The sequence below is a fragment of the Eublepharis macularius genome, chromosome 4, assembly GCF_028583425.1.
Source record: "Eublepharis macularius isolate TG4126 chromosome 4, MPM_Emac_v1.0, whole genome shotgun sequence".
Taxonomy (NCBI): Eukaryota; Metazoa; Chordata; class Lepidosauria; order Squamata; family Eublepharidae; genus Eublepharis; species Eublepharis macularius.
The window spans coordinates 93,433,813-93,455,841 of NC_072793.1; the positions used below are offsets into that span (position 1 = coordinate 93,433,813).

At 41.3% G+C, this 22,029-nt stretch overlaps 1 protein-coding gene across 1 annotated transcript; it reads left to right on the forward strand.

Annotated features, from left to right (window-relative positions):
• Positions 1–1,807: 1,807 nt before the first annotated feature.
• Positions 1,808–19,415, forward strand: KIF20A (kinesin family member 20A). The gene is made up of 19 exons (XM_054977455.1): positions 1,808–1,889; positions 5,311–5,481; positions 7,050–7,136; positions 7,296–7,415; positions 7,634–7,772; positions 7,872–8,059; positions 8,148–8,289; positions 9,145–9,345; positions 9,858–9,969; positions 10,106–10,177; positions 10,644–10,787; positions 12,208–12,373; positions 14,842–15,003; positions 15,356–15,495; positions 15,618–15,720; positions 16,024–16,225; positions 17,332–17,423; positions 17,588–17,725; positions 18,829–19,415. The coding sequence occupies exons 2-19, from the start codon at positions 5,329–5,331 to the stop codon at positions 19,147–19,149; spliced, it is 2,682 nt and encodes an 893-aa protein (XP_054833430.1). The 5' UTR covers positions 1,808–1,889; positions 5,311–5,328; the 3' UTR covers positions 19,150–19,415.
• Positions 19,416–22,029: the final 2,614 nt, after the last annotated feature.

Sequence of the window (22,029 nt, forward strand, 5' to 3'; positions counted from 1 at the left end):
GCAGCTGTTGCTTTCGCCCATGTGCAGGGTGGCACCTGCAGAAGACCCTTAGATGAGTGAAGCTGCTGTGGAGGAACATGGGGAGAGAGGCAATCCTGTAAACTAGACCAAGGCCGTGAAGAGCTTTGTATGTGATAGCCAAGGTGAAAAAGTAAGGTGGTTTTAACCACAAAAAAATGCTATGCTGGAGATCACGTGCCATGTGTGAAAGGAGGGGAACGGAGACAAAAAAGTTGGCTTGGTCCAACCCAGAGTGGGTTCCTTGCTTCAGATTTTGTTCAGCAGTTGTTCCACACAAACCTGTGGATCGAGTGTCCCTCAGCTGATCAATGAAGAGACACACAAAGAGTCCAGCAAGGGAGATACTAAGACGTTTAATTAACTGTGGAAGAGGACATACACAGAAAGTAAAAGCCCCTCTGCAACTGGCACTCTTTGGGGCTCCGAATGAATGACGAGATTTTGTACCCTCAGGTTAATTAGCAAGAATTACAATATTGGCATTCACATCGGTCAACCTTAATGAACGTACACTTGACCTGGCGAAAGTCCATTGGCTGATTATATTTTGATCATAATTAGTTATGCCCTTTCTCAAATTAACAATGTTTATCATTTCAAAGGAACACATTCTTCTTCCCTTAGCACCTTGGTATCAATAAAGTTCCTTCTCAGCGGAAATGTAACTCTCTCCAAGGACACTTCAAGTGCCTTGTTTATCAATTCCCAGCCCTTTGCAATTGTTAAACCACCAACCATTGTAAATCTAGCCTTATGCCAATGTAGGAGTGATCTCCTTTCTTCTAGGCTGTTTTGATTCCATCCCTGCACCCCAATCTTGATGCCCCGGTGTCACGAGAAAGTGCCTAAAGGCCTCGAGTCTTCTGTTGATATCAAAGTTAGCTGCTTGGCTCTGTTCAGCCCTGGCACCCAAGTGGCGTGGATCTGTAATCTTTACGGCCAAGCCATTACAACCCCCCTTGCATTCCATTGACTTGCTAGGTGCTTTCACTTCCCTCTGCATCTCTCCTACATCAGAGCATATGGTTTTTCTACTTCTAAAATCCTTTAGTCTTTAGGTTAGCTATGTATTACTTCTATATTCACTATGTATTATTTCTACATTCTAATTTCCTCACCTTATCTCTACAAGTCATCTGCCATACTATAACATAAGTGGACTACATGAAGTGAAACTATTTCCTTTGCATGGATTATTTCTATATGAAGTATAACTATATGGGCCAGTCAATCATTTCTATTCGTCCAGCATCCTCAGAACATCATTTTTCACATTCCATTCCCATCCTTATGGGGGGGGGGGCTCGCGCGCGTGCATGCGCGTGTGTTTGAAATATGATTGAACGGTGGTAGAGGGAGAAAGCATAGCTTATGAGAGAGCAGTTTGCGGAGCTCCAAAAATAAGGTTCAGCGTGACTCCAACCGTTCCCGAGGGGAATATGTTCATAGTCAACTTAATTGAATTCATTTAGCAGACTCTTGGAGGCTCGTAAGCAGTGCAGAGAAAAATCGTGGAGAGAATTTTGGTTATCTTTCCTTTTGACCCCTTGGCTGCGACTGCATTTCAACACTTCACCCCATCCCCGGGTCAGCACGAGAGCCAGTATCTTTCCCCAACAACCTCTCCCAATCGTCAGACAGGCGTCCTTAATCACGCGGAAGCTAAGGAGATGAAAAGCAACGGCTTAGCTGCTCCCCCCTCCCCTTCTCCCTTAGGCCACGCCCTATCCTTTGATTGGTAACTGAGCTTTCGGTGATTTGATTGGCTTAGCGAGTCGACCGCGAGGTTTGAAACAAGGAGAAGAAAAGAGTCTCACTCGTGCTTTTCACACAAAGTGGAACATCGGGCGGAGGAGTGATCGCGCAGGGTGAGACGGGGGAGATATGCAGGGGTGGAGGGCATGCTTTGATTTTAGTCTCCCAGTTCTGGAGGCAAAGGGACTATGTCCATTCGTTACCAGAGCCCTGTAGTTGTTTTTATAGACGAGGCTTACGAAAGTGGCCCCCGAACTACTTGTTTGTGTTTGAGCACTATTAAAAACACCTTTCCTGCATGAATGGAGCTACTGTAACTTTCAAAGTCCAGAAAGAGGAAGCGGTAGAACTCGAAGCCTGGCTAACTTCGGTGGGAGTTCTAGCTTTAAAAATTGGTCGTTGTGGTAACCTTGTTTGATTGCCTAAATGATTATATAGGATAATAATAATAATAGTGCTTATATACGGTCCCACTCAGAGCCTGTTGTGAGAGGTTTTGTTGCTCTTTGCGTAGAATGCAGTCCGGCTGTTTGGCTAATGTACATTACTTGAGTGTTGTTGTCCACGATGCAAATTGTGTTTATAGCACTTCCTAGCCATCTTGTGCTAATCGAGGTTTATACTCTCAACGAAGGGAGCTGACTCTCGAAAGTTCATATCCTGGAAATCTAGTTAGTCTTTAAGGTGCTATTGGGCCCGAATCTTGTTACTCTCCTAACAAAGTTCAGCTTTATTTAGGCTGAGATTACAACAAAAACAAGATGCAGTGAAAACAAAACTCTTCTTACTTTAAGTAAAATTCAAACAAAATTTTCCAGACTTGTGGTGTAGCTCAGTGGCCTTCAAATTTTCCATACTCGTGCCCACCTTTAATCCTTATTTAGCAGCATGAGGCCCCATTATGTTGCAAGCATGTGGCATCAAAGTCACATGAAAGGAAGAGGAGCCCTGTTTGTGTGAATAAGGAATCTTCACAATTCAGTGACTGTGTCACTGCCCTGTTTTTTCATGTGCAATACCAGCATGTCCTTCCTAAGAGTAATGCAACATATAATAGGCTATTGCATCCTCAACAAAAAGATTTATAGAAAGCATCATAAAGCATATGCCTGTTGTTGACTACAGACATGTATGTTTGCCAGATCTACTATGAGAAAAAGTATACATTGGATTTAATATGATACTTAAGTTGTGTGGAAGCATATGCTATATAAATTTCAGACAATGCAAACAATGCAAAACTGAATTATTCAAAAAGGCCTTTTTTCTCAGCTAAGAGGGTGGTATTGTAGGAAAGAGATCCTAGATGTTTCACTAATGAGAAACCATAGATTTCACCATTATGTTGCCTTACATATCTGTAGCTTTAAATATGTACTCCTATATCCTACCTGTCCTTTATGTAAGTCTTAGAATTGATTATGTTCTGTTTCAGCAATTCCTCGACCCCATACTGGATTCTTGCTAATTCTATATCTTTGTAAACTTACATTCTTTTACCCCGTGTCATTGTTTATGAAGATGTTCTTGACACTGTATGGAAATGCCTGCCCTTGTCCTTGCCACTAATTGTACTAATCTCACACAATGTAATCCACCAAGTCTCAGTAAGAAAGGCGGAATACAAATAAATAAACAAGTCCCAGACAAGCAATTCCTGTAAACATCTGCACTGCATTCAGGTGTGGCAAAAAAAGTTTGTTATAGCAAAATCTAACGTCACCTTGAAGACTAACTTTTTTTCACTATGAACTTTCATGGGTCACACACAGCCAACTTTGTCAGATAGGGCAATGAATCTTAGGGCCAAGCTACAAGTGACGAATGACACAGGTTGGACACTTGTCAGCTTCCCTCAAGTTTTGATGGGAAATGTAGGCATCCTAGACTTGCAGCTTGGCTCTCCAATTGCTGTCTAATGGACTTTTCAACTGTCACCTGTCCAACATTCCGCCAAGCGGCCTACATTTCCCATCAGAACTTGAGGGAAGCTGACCTGTGTCATTCGTCACTTGTAGTTTGACCCCTAGAAGTTCTGAGGCTTATAATTCTCTTCCTGCTGACATGCGGCTCAGGAATTGCACATTTGGTTTGTCAAAAATTGAAAAGATTTTCATGCAAGATTTTCATCCTTGCATAAAAGAAACAAGAGCATTTGAGCCCAAGAACTTCCAAATCTTGTCCTCAGAGCTATGGCTTTCTTATTATATTTGAACATAGCCATAACATCTCCACTTAACTTTTGAAGAAATTGAATGATTAAATCCTTAATAACTTTCTAGATCATTAAATAGGATTCTGTCCTATAGGGAGAAACAATTTTTTTTTTAGCCTAATATGAGATTCTTAAAAGAAGGATGACCACATGCTCCAAAACGATAAAGGAAAGCAGGATCAAAGACAGTCTTACCCATTGCCCTTCTCAGAGGTGTGCAAGTTACTATTTAAATCAGGTTTTCACTATTCAGCTTGTTGTACTCTGATGTCTTTCTGTTAAATCTCCCCCCCCCTATTGTATATATCTCACAGGCATGGGACTAGTTTTAATATCTATATCATTCCAAAACGTTTTCATACTTTTATCTCTAGAACTCTGTTCTGAGAGGTTACCAAGATCTATGTAGCTTTTTTGTTCACGCAGCAGCTGAGAACATGATGTGTTATTCTAATATTACCTAAATATGAGCCTATTACTAAAGCAGTAAGATAATCAAGATATTAAATAATTATCATCTTTGGCTTTTTCTGTTTCAATCTTACTTTTAGTCCAGTCTTCTGTTATTATCTATTATTTCTACTTCATCTATGACTCTTCTCTCTGTAATTACATTAACCATATCACAAAACTTTAAATTAGTTTATCTCCTAACTTAATTCTTTGATCCTGTCAGATTTTCCCCACTACTTGTTATGTTTGCCCTTATTTTTCAATTCTTCAGATTTATGTTCATCTGCTTGTTAGGCTTATATTTATTTTTAAAGCAAAATCTAGCTCTAGTTGTGAAAGAGATTAGGGAGATATTTTTAGCTAAATGAAAGGCATTTGGTAAAAACTTTATAAAGCTTTTTTGAAGTAAGAATAAAAGATTTATTAGTAGTGGAGACCTATAATGGAAGAGGAGGAGGCGGCTGCAGCAAAGGCCAAACTGAGGAGGAATCTTTCTCACACTTCATCCCCTACCCACATTCTTTTTCCAGTGGGCTTTATGTATTATGATCCTACCCAATTTTTTGTTGCATCCCATCATGAAGTAAGGGACAGATATGTTGCATCATGTTTCATGAAGTAAGGGACAGATATGAAAAAGTCCCCATTACTGTAGTTTTCGGATCCAGATGGCTGGCAACCCCCCTCACTTTTAAATGGGATGATTTTCCTATGGCCCAGGAGAGATGCACACTCACACATCCTCACACATCACTCCCACTTTATAATTATAGTGGTGTTGTTAGACCTGGAAAGGAGCCTGAAGATTGGGTGGACAAAGCATGACTGGAGCCCATGCTTTCGTTTTGACTCTTTTTCTTTTGCAGTAACGGCAGGTTGTTGCTATGGCCGAAGGATGTATTTCCCCAGGAGGGCTGCTTTCTGATGAAGAAGCTGTAGTCTTTCCTGTACTGGAATCCACTGCAGCAGAATGTGGGGCTGGCTTGTGCAGAGCTCTTCTGCCAGATTTCTCTTCCATCTCTTCAAGCCATGAACAGGTAAGAAGAATGTTGTCGGGCATAAAGCCTTAGTCTCCGAGGCAGTTGGTATGACTTGTGCTGATGGAGGAAGCCATTTAGCTTTTAGTAATGGGCCTTGGTCTCCACAATAAAATCCAAAGTCATGAGATGAATGTTAATATGAGCGGTGAGCTCTTTAATATTCAGCCTGGTCTTGTTAATGCCCAGTTGAGTTCAGTGGGTTAGGAATATTAATACAGTGGAAGAAGCCAAAGAAGTTACACAGTTCTTCTATACTGAGACTGACACACTGAATTATATAGATAATGATGGAAACAGAACAGATCCCCCAGTGAGACACCTGTTTAAGAGATATTCTGCAGAACAGAGGAACATATCTTTTAATTAAAATAATAATAATAATGACATTGTGCTTATATACTGCACATCTGGACAGATTGATGCCACAAAGACTGGTGAACAAAGTCAGTATTATATCCCGTCAATAGAGCTGGGGCTGAGAGGAATGGATTACCCAAGGCCATCTGCAGAGTTCATTGCAGTAGTGGGAGTTGAACCAGCGGAGTGCTATCTCAGAGCCCAGCCACTTAACCACTACAGCAGATTTAGTCAATGTGTCCACCTATTATTTTTCCATGAGAAATACTTTTTAAACTTTTCTGTGTTGATGGATTTGCTGGCTCTTTTAAAAGATTATATCAAATTATACAATCCAGACATGCAATTTGGCCAATTAATATTTAGATAGTACATGAGAATACTTCAAAAGCAATATAGAAAGGTGATGCTAACCATGCAGTTTCACCTGATAAAAATCAAAGGAGTGTTAATTGCTATGTGGAGAAAATATCAATCTTTAATTTGACCCACATTTAAGGACCCTAAGTGAAGTTCCTTGTTCCTGAAAAGGTTATGGGAAGATGTTAGGATGACATGTGGCTGCCTAACATCTCTCAGTTCTCATTTTTAATCACTCTGTTAAGAATTTATGGACTCGTGGCCTGATATTAGCAGCTTTCAATCTATTCAGAGAGGAAAATAGTTGCCAAACTGACAAATTTGCTTTTCCTCCAGTGGTCATTTTCACCATTGAAATAAAATGGGAAGGGGAGAGAACTTCTGACCCTAATTTCTCTTTTGTCTTTAGACCCTGGACTGAAAGGAAACTAGTGTCTTGCCACTTGTTTCCCTGTTGATCTTCCAGCCATGGATAGATAGCTGGGACAGCACTGCACTCAGCTGCTAGGATTTCCTGGTAGTATGAGGGTAACCTTTAGTCTGTGCCAGGTTTTATGGTGAGGTAGAAACAGGTTAATTCCAACATATATTGCCCTGTAAGGGTGCAGGGTCTATTCTGTCCTCTCCCTCCTTTTTTGTTCCTGGGAAGTCTGCCTATAGGTATTCCAGTTGCAAGTAGAGAGTAGTATTTGTTTAGAATTTGCTCAAAATGTTATTCTATTTATTCTACCAAGCTAATGGGGTTTTAAATATATTTAAAATAATAGAAAAAACAGGATAGTATAACCTAATATCCCTTTGTGTAAGCTTAAGGGATATCTATAATTTCACTGCAACTTTTTCTATAGGCAGCTTCTGGTGACAATGAGAAAGTGAAGGTATATGCGAGAGTGAGGCCCCTGAATCCGGATGAAGTGGAAAAACTTGAGGATCAAGTGAGTGACTGGGACAAAGTAGGGTCAATAACATCACATGAATTCTTGTGTGACAAGGAGGTGAAGGGTGTTATTGAACAAATGCAATATGCCTGCAGTAGTAGACTTTCCTATTGTAGCAGGTAACAACAAACCTTAAGCATTAACTCTACTATTTAGGGCTGCATCTGTATTGAGAATTCTGAGACCCTTTTACTCAAAGCACCGAAGAACTCCTTCACCATGAAAAACACTGAACGAGGGATTGGTCAGGCAGTGCATAAGTTCACCTTCACCAAGGTATGTACTTTGGATCTAGTGGCATATTCAGGATCCATGGTCCCATAAATCTACTGGGCCTGCAGCATGGACAACAGTTCTGTCAAGAACTCTCAAAAAACCTCTTGATTTTTGCAGAACATTAGCAAGGAACACTGCAGAAATAATGGGAAATTGGAGAATAATCCTAAACTTAATTTAGCAAAGGGGAACTAACCTGTGTGGATTTGGGATTGCAGGTCTTTGGGCCAGAGGTTGGCCAGAAAGGTTTTTTTGATGCAACAATGAAGGAAGTAGTGACGGATGTGCTGCATGGGCAGAACTGGCTTATTTATACCTATGGAGTCACTAATTCAGGGAAGACATACACCATCCAGGGTAAGAAGCCTCTTGTCCACTCCAGCATGAGCAACACTATACTTAACAAGAGATGCTTGTCTAGATAGGTCAGTTCCCTTCTCCTTTCTTGGCTTGTAGGAAGCGGTGCTGATGCAGGGGTCCTTCCTCGTTCTTTGGCAATCATATTCAACAGCATTGGGGCAGACCTTTACCGGGCCACAGACCTGAAGCCCTTCCTCTCCTGTGAAGTAATGTGGCTGGACAGCAAACAGATTCGTCAGGAGGAAACCAAGAAGCAGGCCCTGTTGTGTGGCAAGATGAAGGAGGTGCATCCCCCATCCCCTTTATGGAGTCTGTGGTAATGAAGAAGGTATCCCATTCAGGGACTCATTGCTCTTCCTTCTGACTTCGCAGGAGTTGCTTACTTCTGTGAATAAGAACCATGACACAGGATCCTTGCTTCAGGCTGGTACAAGCACTAGCATTGACAGTGGTGTTGGCGGACTCTCATCTACCTGCTACTCTACCAATCAAACAAACTCTAACCTGCTGGAAGGTATCTACTGTCCTGAACTGCTATTTGGGGGGCAGATGTTCTTTCAGTTTGGTGTAGTGTTTCAGTTTAGTGTAGTGGTTAAGACTGCGGGACTGTAATCTGGAGAACTGGGTTTGTTTCCTCGCTCCTTTACTTGAAGCCAGCTGAGTGACCTTGGGTCAGTCACAGCTTCTAGCTCTCTCAGCCCCACCCACCTCACAGGATGTTTTGTTGTGGAGATAATAATAACATACTTTGTAAACTGCTCTGAGTGGGTGTTAAGTCATCTTGAAGGGTGGTATATAAATCGAATGTTGTTGTTATTATTATATTCTTCTGCCACTGCTGCTGTGTAATCAGAGTACAGAAGTACGCCAAGAGATGCAGAACCACAAATCTTAAGCCCTCAAGTAAGGAGTGAAGTAAGATAAATTCTCCAGCAATTATACATTCCAAGGAAAGCTCCTTAATTGTTTCAGAGCAGGTTATGGAGCACATCAATATGCTTTATGGCCGGTATATGCAGCATTTGGATTTCTTCTGTTTAGTGGCTTGTATGTTGTATGCAATAAATCCATTCAGTCACTGAAATGCTTCTATAATAATCTGGGAGCAATTTAAAAAATATGGACACCAAGGCAAGTCTATCGGAATTGTGAGATCTCCTAAGCTAGAAGCTATCTTTTCTTTAACATTCATGGGCATGTGGGCGATTTCACAAGGGAAAAGCTGGAGAGAAAGACTTGTGGGCTTCCATGCTTAGGTAGAGGAGCAATGTCATGTCTTTTGGGTAGATTTTCAGAAAGGCTATCTGTTGAGGCAAACTGTGAGTTTATTTAAGGCATTTTAACCATAACCACCAACTTTCATATACAGAGACAGTTCCTCACTGGGCTGACTCGGACAACATTTCACTGCTGGCTAAAGAAGATGTGCAATTTTCCATCTGGGTCTCCTTTTTTGAGATCTACAACGAGCAGATTTATGACTTGCTGGAGACAAATGTGATTGGTCCACCCCGCAAGAGACCCACACTGCGACTGTGTGAGGATCAGACTGGCAACCCCTACATCAAAGGTAGAGATCAGCCCAATCACCTAGAGCTTTCCCTGAGGTCAGCAAGCTCTTTTCTCACAGAAGTTTTTGATCAAGTGGCTTGATTTTGTAATAGAAATGAGCCCTAGTTCAGAGTGGGTTACTATAGGGGTAATATGGGCTGTATTATGGCACTAAAAACTTCATCTGCTGAGTTATGATGTTCTTGCTGGGATGAACAGCAATTCTTAGATATTGCCCAGTATCTGTTCATCTAGTATATTTTTATCCCATTCTTCCTCCAAGGGTGAAGGATAGTGTGCAGTGGTTCTCTTTCCCCCTTTTTACCTTCATAACAGTTCTGTGAGATAGGATAACCTGTGAATGTCTAGCCCAAGGTCACCTAGTGAGTCTAGTTAGCAGAGCTGCGATGTGAACCTAGGCCTCCCAGATCCTAGTCGGACTCTCTAACCACTCCGCCACACAGAATGTCCCATACATTTGGAACCTGAACTGCACTCTTTTGGCTGCTTGATCTCTGCTTACTGTTACAGATCTTAATTGGATTAACGTTCAAGATGCCGATGAGGCCTGGAAGCTGCTGAAACTGGGTCGCAGAAACCAAAGCTTTGCCAGCACCCACATGAACCAGAACTCTAGCCGCAGGTCTGCAATGGGGATTGGTAATGAGGGGAGAGCAGGTCCTTGGAGACTGGGAAAAAAATGTTATTTGCGTGTGAAAGAGAATAAGGCAGCAGTCCCAAGGAGTTTCAATTTGTGTTCCTTCTTTGTCTCCCTGAAGTCATAGCATCTTCTCCATTCGAATTCTGCACCTACAGAGAAACAGTGGTGAAATGGACCCAAAGATTAGCGAGTGAGTCATACTGGAGAAGAGGGGAGCTGTGGGTCTGTCTCTTGTTAATTGACTAAAGAGAGGGTGATGCAGTCTTTCCACCATGTCCCATGGAGAGGGCAACTGGGGAGAAACTATCAAGGGTATTATAAGGAAGGGTTTTTTTTTTTTTCTAAAACTGGGTCAGTGTAAAGTTTTGAAAGCTTACACTGGGTCAGTGTAAAGTTTTGAAAGCCCTATCCTCGTGGGAACTGGGATGAGAATACTGGCAGTTGTCCCTCCATGCTGTGCTCATCTGAAGAAGAGCAACCTAATGGTATTTCTGAAGTCTTAGAGTCTAGGACAGCAGAAATGCTACCAGGTCTTGCCTAGCTGTGTCTAGTGGAGGATTTCTAACCTGAAGGAAAACCAAACTGAAAAAGGGAAGATGGTACTGGTAGGCCTGGTCATTCCTGACCCCAGTGCTGTTGCTGTTCTTCCTTCCCAGGCTGTCACTGTGTGACCTTGCTGGCTCTGAACGCTGCAAAGAGCAGAGGGCTGGGGATCGCATGAAGGAGGCAAATAATATCAATACGTCTTTGCACACCCTGGGACGCTGCCTTGCTATGCTGCGCCAGAACCAGCAGGCCAGGTAAGCTGGGCCTATTCTGTATGTAGCCCTGATCAGTGCAAGAAAAGAGCATTTTTCTGTACTGACTCCTTTATTATTAAACTCATATGACCAAAAATCTTGAGCATAAAACCAGTACATCACAACAGGATAAAGCAGATGTTGCAGAACATAACAAAACAAATGAAAGCAAGATACAGAACAATAAAATACCCGTCTCATAAAAATCTAAAACATGTTGGATAAAATAAATGAATAGGCCTATACAATTTCTCATGAGATCAACAGGATAGAACTCATTTTAGCAGCGTTTTAAAGAGACCACTATTGCCAAATATTTTGCAACAGATCGAGTTATTTCTGGTGGCTTTAAATTTTGAGGGAGCTTTTGTTTCTACTTTGGTTGCAGTCGCGCTCCCTTTAAGATGAGCGCTTGGATGAGTCGTTAACCATAAAAGCACCCCTGTGGCTAGGGGCTGTTAGGAATTTCAGATATGAGAGGGAGGGTCATAGGGGGAAGGATCCCTAATGCAAAAGTGGAGCAGACACACCTTGCTGGGTTAGTATGCTGATGCAGTCAAGGTCAGTTACCCTTATCCTGATCAGCTTTGCTACGTCTTGGTAATCCATATTCCTAAACATTATGAGGGAAAGGAGCTCAAGCCTCTTATCTACACACCTCTCCCAGACACTTCTGAAACTGTCTTCCTTTGGATGGTGCAAAAGCCCCCCTTGGACATTAAGTACAGAAAAGAGGACTGTCAGTCTCAGATTAAAGGCAGCAATCCAGGCTCTGAACTTGAATGAACTTTGTGCAAACTCTTACTCTTGAGTGCAGTTCTCAAGACAAACAAAACCTGGGGAATTATTTTAATATCAAAAGCCTTAATGGCTGCAAGTACATAGAAAAATCTCAAGAGAGCATTTGTATTGGTCCTAGCAATTTATTTATTTTTATTTTATTTATTTTTCTTCAATTTCTATTCCGCCCTCCCCACACCAGCAGGCAATTTCAATTGCTGAACAGACATGGGCTTTCTAGGTTGGATTATGGCTAAACGTAACTCCTAGATATTTCAAATGAGCCACCTGCTCTATTTTCCCTCCCTTGACATTCCAAGTCCTCTGTCTAGAACTAGGCCTTTTTGAAAAAATCATTTTATATTTATCATAATTTATAGATAGCCCCTCCTGAATACAATAATAAATGCATTTAATGCCTTCCAAAATTAAATTCTGATCTAGATAATAGCACAGTGTCATCTGCATAAAGCAGAACAGGGGTTTCGTGGCCAGCCAGCTGTACTGATTTCAGTATCACTAGAGACATTGCTGGCTGTATGCTGGTGGTCTGAGGCTTGTAGGGTTTGAGGGGAGGGGTAGTATTGGTGCTTTCTATTGCTGTTTCTGGAGCTCACTGCATCTGATCTTCTGTTCTCAGATCGAAGCAAAGTGTTGTGCCATTCAGAGACAGCAAGCTAACACGTGTGTTTCAAGGGTTCTTCACAGGGCGAGGGCAGTCCTGTATGATAGTCAATATGAATCCATGTGCTTCCTCATATGATGAGACTCTCCATGTGGCTAAGTTCTCTGCAATTGCCAGCCAGGTAAGACCAGAAGCACTGTGGCAGAATATGACTAGCTGCAAGGCTGCACACTTTTGAATGGAGCTCCGACTCTTGAAAGCTCATACCCTGGGAATCTAGTTGGTCTTTAAGGTGCTACTGGACCCGGACCTTGCTCCCCCCCTTTCCTTTTAACTCATTACTTATTTCTTCTCCGTCCTTTTGTATACTAATTTCCTATAGTCTAAAATATAAGACTGTAAAAAAGAAAAGATGGTGATAACTCAAGGGATATTCTCTGCACATGCTGAAAGCCACACTATCATAAGTTTGATTTTTTTTTAATGCTCTGCTTCTGTTAAAAGAAAGCATTGTGAAAAAACTCAGAAGCCCATTCAACAAAATTCTTTTCCAGGTATAAAGGTGATTTTTTTTTCCATTTCCAAATATTTATTTAGCTGTGCTTGATAAACAGTTACAAATTTTTAAAAAGATAATTATTATACATTATAAATTAAGGATGGTTTTCATACATTTTCTTACAAATGAGCGTTTCTTCTATAGATTTCAAATAAAGGTTATTAACTATGAATTAATAAAAAGTATTTTTTTTCTTGCTTTTTCTTGAGTGATATCTAAAGACCTGTCATTACTATTGAAAATTCTTTATGTAAACATAAAATGATTGTATTTCATTTTTGATGATAATCGGGTTATTGATAAAGATATATTAAATTAGAGTTTTTTATAATTATGATTAAATGGGTATTTTTATAATGTCAAAACTTTTGTAGATCAAATACAAGTAGTAATAGAAAAATATATTAATTTTGTAACCATTAGTAGAACCCTTATAAGCCATACTAAAATGACTGCTCTTTCCCTTCCCCCTCCCTCTTTTAACTCTATCCCCTCTTCTACCCTTGATGCTAACATCTAGATTGATTGAATAATAGGTGTTTTTAGCTTACTGATGAATAAACTGTAAACTAGATTAACTTAAGTTTGCATGCAAAACAGTTCTCTATAGCCCTAGAGTAACACCCTATAGACTATTGGTATTTCTTATACCAAACTTGGAGAACTGTAAAAAATAACTGAGGGCTCCAACTGCGAGCTCTGCTCCCTCCCCCCCCCCCCCATATCTCTATTCTTGTACAAGATTTATACATTATACCATCATAACATTTTTACAGATTATTTGACGAAGAGAACTGTGATTCTCAAAAGCTTATGCTACAATAAAGTTGGTTAGTCTTAAAGGTGCTACTGGACTCTCTTTGATTTTACAGATTATTTTGGTTTGCTCTCAACATAGGTTTTTACATCTCCGTTTGTTTGTTCTTTGCTTGCTAGTTGTGTCTCACTAGAGTCTCACTTCCCTTACAAGGAGACAGGAGGTCAGGCATTTTTCTTTTCTGTGAGGTTCTGTCGCAGATCATAGGAGTCTCAGTGCCCAGGCCCTGCAAAAGTAGCCTTCCAGGTTCCTGATGTGTAGCTTGGTAGACGGTGTCCTGTAGTTTTACTTGAAGTTTTGTATAATTAATCCACTTGTATTTTATTTGAGCTTTCCCAATGCTTCCGTTGTAGATCTAAGTTCTTTTTTTTAAAAAAAACAAAACTGTAGATGACAAGTCTGTGAGTATTTGGATTTGTGGTCCTTTATATGGGATTGAGCCTTTATTTCTTGCTATTTCCAGAATTTTACTCCTTGTCTTCCAGTCTGGAATTGTAGCTAGAATGTCTGTGGATTTTTGAATCTTTTTGTGCTCCCAGACAGTAAGCCTTGGTGATCATTGGGGCTGCTCCCCTTTCAAGCTGCAAATGCTGTACCAGCCATGATTCTAGAAAGGAGGGCACATCCACATTTAAAGTTGTTTGCTCCTCAAAGTTTCTAAATTTAAGATTTGATTGTTTTGACGAAATCTCCATATGTAAAATTCTTTCTTGAAGTTGTTTGTTCTTCTGTTGCAACTAGGGGTGTGCAAAGGCACAGTGGTTCGGCTTTCCCGATTCGGGTATACCCGAATCGAGAAGTCGATTATTTTTTGTTCCATATGGGCAAACAATTTGATAAGAGTCGGATCGGCTGAGATAGGTAAATTGTTCTTACCCCCCGTTGTTTTTGTCCACCATTTTAGTTATCTTGCTTTCTTTCTCTGCTGCTTGCTGCGAGGTCGGGAGAAGTACCTGTAGCCTTTTAGAAACGTTTGACTTTGTTTTTTTCATCTCTGTGTTTTGTTTAGGCATATTCTTTTCCCTTTTTGATTTAAGTTCTGTTATAACGATTTATAATGAATTAGGATGGGGAGGGATGGAGCTCTCCTTTCAAGAGTCCTCCCTCAGAGCTGGCGCCACACCTCCCTGTATACAGGTGATTTGCTGATGTTCAGAAACATTCAGTTTAATGTCCCAGAACTTTTGCAGACAAAGTGTGGCAATTCTTTTGCTTTGGAAAGGAATGGTACATTCTGTGCTCTTGCCTGCTAATGATGGTACTTCTCTTACAGCTTATACAAGCTCCTTCAAAGGTGGGACTGTTGGCCATTCAGTCTCTTATCAAGGAACAGAGCATTCAAATAAACAAGGCCTCTGCAGCAGCCTTTGATCAAGAAACAGAATTTGATGAAGAGAGTGAGAATGAAACAGATGTGACCATGTATGACAAAGAGGTGGGTGGTGGCTTGTGCCTTGCTCACTGTTGTCAGAGCCACCCTACACCCTGAGGAGTTCATGGGTGGAAGGAACTGGATGTGGAGTATCTAGAACTCTTCTTGCTGATCCAGACCAGCGTGAACCACTAAGACTTGCTCTGAGCTTCTCTTCTTGTTGTGTGCCTCATCCAGGAAAGAACTTGAAGATTCTTGTTGTATCAAACTAAGCACCTTTGATCTTTATGAATTGCTTTGGAGCCCTCGAAACTTATTAAACACTAATTGGTCAATTGGTGGCAATCTCTAGCACTTTGTAGTGTTGGCTCTTCTGATTGTCTGTGTGCTCTAACATTTAGTTTCTTCTGCCCAGGACCTGTTGCTTGTGGTTGAGGCTGTGCAAGCTCTGCTGCTGAAGGAACGCCAGGAGAAGCTGAAGCTAGAAATACATCTCCGCAATGAGATCTGCAATGAGATGATGGAGCACCTGCAACACAAGGAACAGTGGAACAGGTACAAGGGTTTCCAGCACCTCTCCCTCCCAGGCTGTCTCTGTCAACTTCTACTTCCTACCCTTTTATTTGCTGATTCGGGTGGCTGTTGTTTTTTCACTCCTCCACTCTTGTGTCCTGCAGTGAGCAGCTGGATGCCCAAAAGGAGATTCTGGAGGACTTGTATGAGAAGAAGCTGAACATTCTAAAGGAGTCACTGACTGATTACTATCAAGAGGAGATGGAGGTATGTGGAACAGAAAATGAAACGGCTGTGGGAATGAGGCAGTGAAGAGTGCTTCCCTAGAGCCAGTATATACCTTTCAAACTACTCTGAAGGACATAATACCACCTACACTGATTTTGAATCAGGGAAGTAGCTATTGAAGAAATGTATGTATGCGTTAGTGCCTGTTACACAGTTCAGTCAACGTTCTGGAGATCATTGCATTCTTGTAGATTGTATTTCCCTTGGCCATCTCAAAGCTGACAGGCTGCCATACCAATACAGCATCATCTTCTCTAATGTCAATTTTGTTTTCCTCTTTAGAACCGGGATGAAAAGATACAAGAGCTGGAAGCTGCCTTGCAAGAAGCAAAACCACAACAGCAAGAACTCCACGAAGAAAAGCAAGAATCAGGGGAGACGCTGCGCAGATCCAAACGAGTGGCATCTACCCTGCAACAGGATCCGCAGGAAACAAAAACCAAGCTAGAGCAGTGTCAGGCTGAGCTGAATGCAGCCAAAGAAGGTGAGGAATGAATCTTGTGATCTCTACGCTCCATGCAGTATGAGCCACAAAGAACATAAACTGGTCTGGTAACTAGGCAACCTGGGTTCTATCAGTGACCTGCCAGTTAAGTTTGTGTGATTACTTACCCCTTCTAGATCTTGGTTTCCTTCCCTTACCATCTTGTAGGATTCTGACAGGCATGGTGGAGGGAGGATCAAATTTCCATAAAGGGGCTTTGTTTACAAAAATTACAAAATTGTTGAAATAATTGGAGTATGCAGCAGTTGGACATAGTCTGGCAGAATTGGAGGCACTGGAAGGCAAAATGTAGTAGGTAGTGATAAGGAGTCTCCTACATTCTTACCAGTTGCCTTGCTCTGTTTGTGATTTCTGGCCAAAGATATAAACAGGGCTCATTTCGAGGGGGAACGCGCAGGAATGCAGTTCTGGCAGTTTCTCAAAGAGGTCACATGTCAGGTGGCCCCACCTACCTGACTCTCGGCCATTTTGGGCCCATTTCAGCCTGGATTGGGGCTGAAATGGCCCGGATTGGGCCTCTGACGGGTGGTGGATCACTCTCCCACTCAGCAGTGGCCCGATCCTGACCATTTTGGGCCCATTTTCAGCCCCCTTTTGCCATTTTGGGCCCAATTTCGGCCCTGAATGGCCAGGATTGGGTCCAAAACAGCCAGGATAGGTAATGCCAGGGGGTGTGGCATATGCAAATTGGTTGTGCTAATGAGACACTTCCGGTGATGTCAAGGGGCATGGCATATGCAAATCAGTTATGCTAATGAGTTCCTCCAGCTCTTTTTCTACGAAATGACCTCTGGATATAAATGATGTTATGGCTGTAGGAATTCACTTTTTAGTCAGTTCTTGACTACTTTCTTTAAGAAAAAAAATGCCAGGGCTGAAGCTTGCCTTATTAATTCTGGTAGGTACTAAAAATAGGCTGTGGTTGGTTGGAGAGTGAAAGGCACTTTGCATGTATTTTGTGTCCTGTTCCTTTATTATGATTTAATATTCCATGATTCAGTATTGAAACCAAACTACAAAGCCAAGTCCTGACATACGTTTTAGCTCCTGGGTTAAGCTATGATTGTATTCTGCTTTGTCTTCAGAGCTACGCAAATACCGAAAGATGATTGAGCCACCACCTTCGTCAAAGGCTATCACTGTAGATGTGGACCAGAAGCTGGAAGAAGGTCAAAAGGTAACTGCATCTCTTTACAATGTATTACTCTCTGGAATGTGCAGGGTGCTGTCTTAACACCTCATCTGCCACTGGTAGGATCCACTTCTTCTGTGCTGCTCTCAATTAGGGTTTCCTGCTTTAGTTCAGAGTGACTTCGGGCTAACCATTCTCCCCTTCTTCAGAATATTAGGATGCTGCGTTCTGAGCTGCAGAGACTTGGGGAATCACTTCAGACAGCAGAAAGAGCATGTTGTCACAGCACAAGTGCTGGCAAACTCCGTGAGACCCTGTGTATGTGTGATGACATCCTGATAAAACAGGTAAAGGAAGCAATTTTTTAAAAGTCTGGCACAGAGCAGTTTAAAGAGGCTATCCTGCATAGTTAATAAAATAGTACTAGAATTTTGGTTTCTGGTTTAAGTGACAGAAATTTGGCACTTAATGGTGGATGAGTCTTGGAGTAGTTAGAGCATAGTGGATAAGAGTGTGGGCTGTGAACTTAGAAGGTATTGGTTGAAATCTTACTTGATGCATGGTAGCCTTATTTTCTTGGATAAGTTGAATATTTGTCTTTCAGGGCTGTTTGGAAGGATTACTAAAGTAAATGAATGCTCAAAAACAAGTATATAAGCAATACTCAGGAGGAAGAGGCTGCTCTTCAGTGTGTGCCTGTAAAGGAACAGAATAATTTCCACCATTTTGTAACTAGTGAAGTGAGCACTGTTTTCTGTTAAGTGAAATTAAAAATTATTGCAGGTATAAGCTATTTTTAATTTTGAGTAATTATTTTAATTCCGAGTGGCTGTGTTAGGCTAAATAAATACAGCACTCAGCACTGTCAGACAATAGGATGGATCCACCAAAAAGTTTCCAAAGGCAAAAGGATTTTTGCCCACCAAGCACAACATTCTTGACTCCCCCCACCCCCTTCTGCTGCAGTCCAAACATCTCCTGAAATCCTGTTCTTGGGAGTCCTCCGGGGGGCATTTTGGGCTGCAAGAGGAAGAGGAAATCAAGACAGTTGTATTGTGTGGACCAAAGTCCATCTGCCCATGGAAACATTCCAGTGGATCCAAACTATGGCATCTGTGTCTGGACTGTACCACTTCGTATACCAAATGGGGAAGGCAAACATTGTTCTTTCTAGTGCAAGAATCTCATGAGAGAAATATTTGTTTCTCCTTGTCCTCCTCCTGCGCACCTTCCTCATTTGAAGTCATACAGTCCAGCTCATTATGTAGGGTGGCTGATCATGAATACAGACTTTTGCATCTGATTAAAAGGGCTCCGCCTGTGGACCCCTATGCCACTGTGTTTTTAGTCTTTAAGCTGATATCACCACAAGACTATTTGTCTGTGATCTGATAGGTACTCTGTCACTTTTAACTATATCTACAAAATGTAATGGATTTTTTTCTTCCAGGATAAGACTCTGGCTGAACTTCAAAACAATATGATGCTAGTGAAGCTGGATCTGCGGAAGAAGGCAGCCTGTATTGCTGAGCAATATCATACAGTACAAAAACTCCAAGCAACACCAACCCTGTCCATCAAGAAACGGTTCTGTGCCAACAATGAAAACATGCAGCCCAAAAGCCAACCTCCCATCAAGAGGCCTTTCTTGCAAAACTTCTTGCCTCACTCTACAACCAAGCCTGCTGTTGCAGAGAGCCCCTACACTCGTATCCTGCGTTCTCATAGGTCTCCCCCTTTCAAACCCCTCCCCTTTAGCAAAAAATACTGAACTGAATGCTTTTTTTGGTCCTGTGGTACAACTGGGTACTAGCAACTGGATCTACAGTTCCTGTATATAAATTTGTGTTTATTCATATGTTAAGGGCTGAGTGGAAAAATAAATACTTGGCTTCCCAAAGATGGCTACTATGCATGTCCTCTCAGGCCAGCTGCTACTCCAGAGTATATGGAATCTGGACTTTTATCATCCTTTTTTAACCACTTGCTTATGTGTTTCTGCATGCTAAATGTATATTCATTACTATGTTCGATGCATGTAATAAATGTGTTAAGTTATTATTTACTGTACTCAGTCGACCTTTCTCACATGAAATTCATTGCTTATTACAGTATACATTGATAATATTCTTTATGAAGAGATCTACTAAGCACAACATAATTCAGTATAATCAAGATGAACAAAGTACTAGGAATAGGGTTACTGAAATCTGAATGAGCGTAGCATATTAAGCAGAAAGTGGGTATAATGAAAAACGATGAAACGGGGCCGTTGATTCTGCCTGGCTGCAGGGTGGTGTTTGCAGGAGGTTCTGCTCAGAGCTGTTGTAGAATAACATAGGGTGAGAGACCGTTCTCCAGATATGAGGGGGTCTAAGGCAATACAGAGGTTTGTATGTGATAGTACCTTAAACTGAACCCAGTAGCAGATGGACTGTAATTTCCTATCTATGTAAGTTAAACTAACTCTAACCATACATGAGGTATAAGTACCTTGTGTTAGTACTTTTAAAGTAATCAAATACCACATTTACTAACTTTCCTGGTATCAACTGGCACACAATAACTTGCATTATGCCCAACTTTATAGGAATGTCAGGTATATATTTTACTGTTGCTAATTCATGGTTACTGGCCCTGTACTTTTGCAAAGAGCCATGCTAAACCTACAAATATGACAAATAAATGCAGGGTTCAAATAGGTTGTTCCTGGATTTGCTATGCTCTTTTCCCTAGAGTATGTCCAGTTGTGATTACTTGGAAAAAGTGGCTTGGCTTCCTGCTGGGAGCCCTATGACCCCCCACCCCACCCCACAACCAAACTCAGGATTTGAAAATAGTGGCAAGGAATACAAAAAACAGGAATACAGAAAGCACTATCTTGCTGCAACATTCTGAGATGTTCAAAAGAAAACCACAAACATGAATCTGGGGGGTTCACAGATAGCCTTCTTTTGCAGGAAGGCTTTTAACTGCTGTAGCTGATGATACTTGAAAGATAACCCATGTAACAAATCTATTACTTTAAATATTCTTTTAAGCCAGCGGTGATTTTACAAACTTGAATGGTAGTTTTTTTTTAAAAAAAATCTTGTACTCTTAAATCAAATTTTCTATGTGACTAGTTAAGTATGATCTGACTTTCTAGCTAGTTCTTAATTTGTCCAGAAATTTTTAGTTACTTTCATGCTCACACTGGAAGCTGTTTGTCCCAGCAAGTTTTTCTTGCTTGCTTATAGATGTGCAGGGCAGAGACTGCAGCTGTTCTACTGCCAATAACAGCCCCCCTCCTCATTGGCCTGTTTGTTCTTGGCTTCAGTTTTCTCATACACATGCTTTTCTTCTGAGAAACATTGTAGGTCAGGAATCTCTGCTGCCTCCAGCTCCTGCCCCTTTCCCATTCCATCTTATCTGCATTGCCAAGTATACTTCTAATCCTGTTCCGTCTTTTGCTGTCTTCCTGTCACACCTTCTTAATCACATCTTTGCAGCCATGGCGGTCTGCTACATTTTCAAATCACCTGTAAAATCCCAGTAACCATCAGAGTAAAGATTATTGTAAAGTATGGCACTGAAAAGAACATTGTTGCTAAAAAGCATCACTTTGGTGTATAAAACTGGATTATCATGCATGGTAGGAAAAAATGCATAATTGTAGGATGAGGGAGACTTGTCTTGGCAGCAGTACATGTGAAAAGGATCTAGGAGTCTTAGTAGACCATACACTGAACATCATCTGCCAATTAATGTAGCACTAAGGTTTCAAAACTCATCAGTCCACTTTTTGAAAAAAAATTGAGGCAGAGCTCTGGATACAAAATAATTAAATGGTATAATGCAAGCAATCCAAAATCTTTCTCAGTTCTGATAGGTTTGACCAGCTTTGTGGTTTTATAATTGGGATCACTGAAGCCACCCTAGAATGTTATATATAAATCGTTAAGGGTTGGCAATATCTGTTTATGGTAAACAATCCTGCCTTGCAGCCCTTGAAAGCCAGATATCCTTCTCAATCTTGGTTTGATCACGAATGCTTGATAGCAAAAAAACCCCCTAAGTTTAATAGTTACAAGGTATGGAATTTGCTAGTAATTCCCTCAGACTTATATGGCTTAAAACAGCAATATAAAAAACAGCCTGGCTCCAACCTAACCAGGCTGCTAAGATGCATCTGTCTTGGAAAATAGTTTCTAGAAGCATTGATTCAGAGGGCCCGACACTTTCCTGTAAGATCTCTGCCAAAATCCGGGAGGCCCACTTTTTTGCACTATATGCAAAAAGCCTACCCAAGCACCCCACCCTCCAGGGACATAAACAATCTCCCACCTCGGCTACCAGTGTCAGCATCAGAAGTTAAGAGGCTTGTAGCTCAGATGCGACCAGGGAAGGCCCCTGGAAAAGATTTGATCCCCCAGGGCTGATTAAATCGGGTATTGAATGGTGGGCCCTGGTCCTTGCAGCCCTTTTCACTTACATTGAACAAATTGCCAGGATCCCCGGTGACTGGGTCTGGCTGTTACCCCATATATATATATATATATATATTTTAAAAAGGAGTGAGGACTAGCCAGTCATGGAGCTAATGCTGAACTCCTCTCCCCCTTGCACATTGGGCACAGAGGACATGATGTCCTGCACCACATTTCTTTGT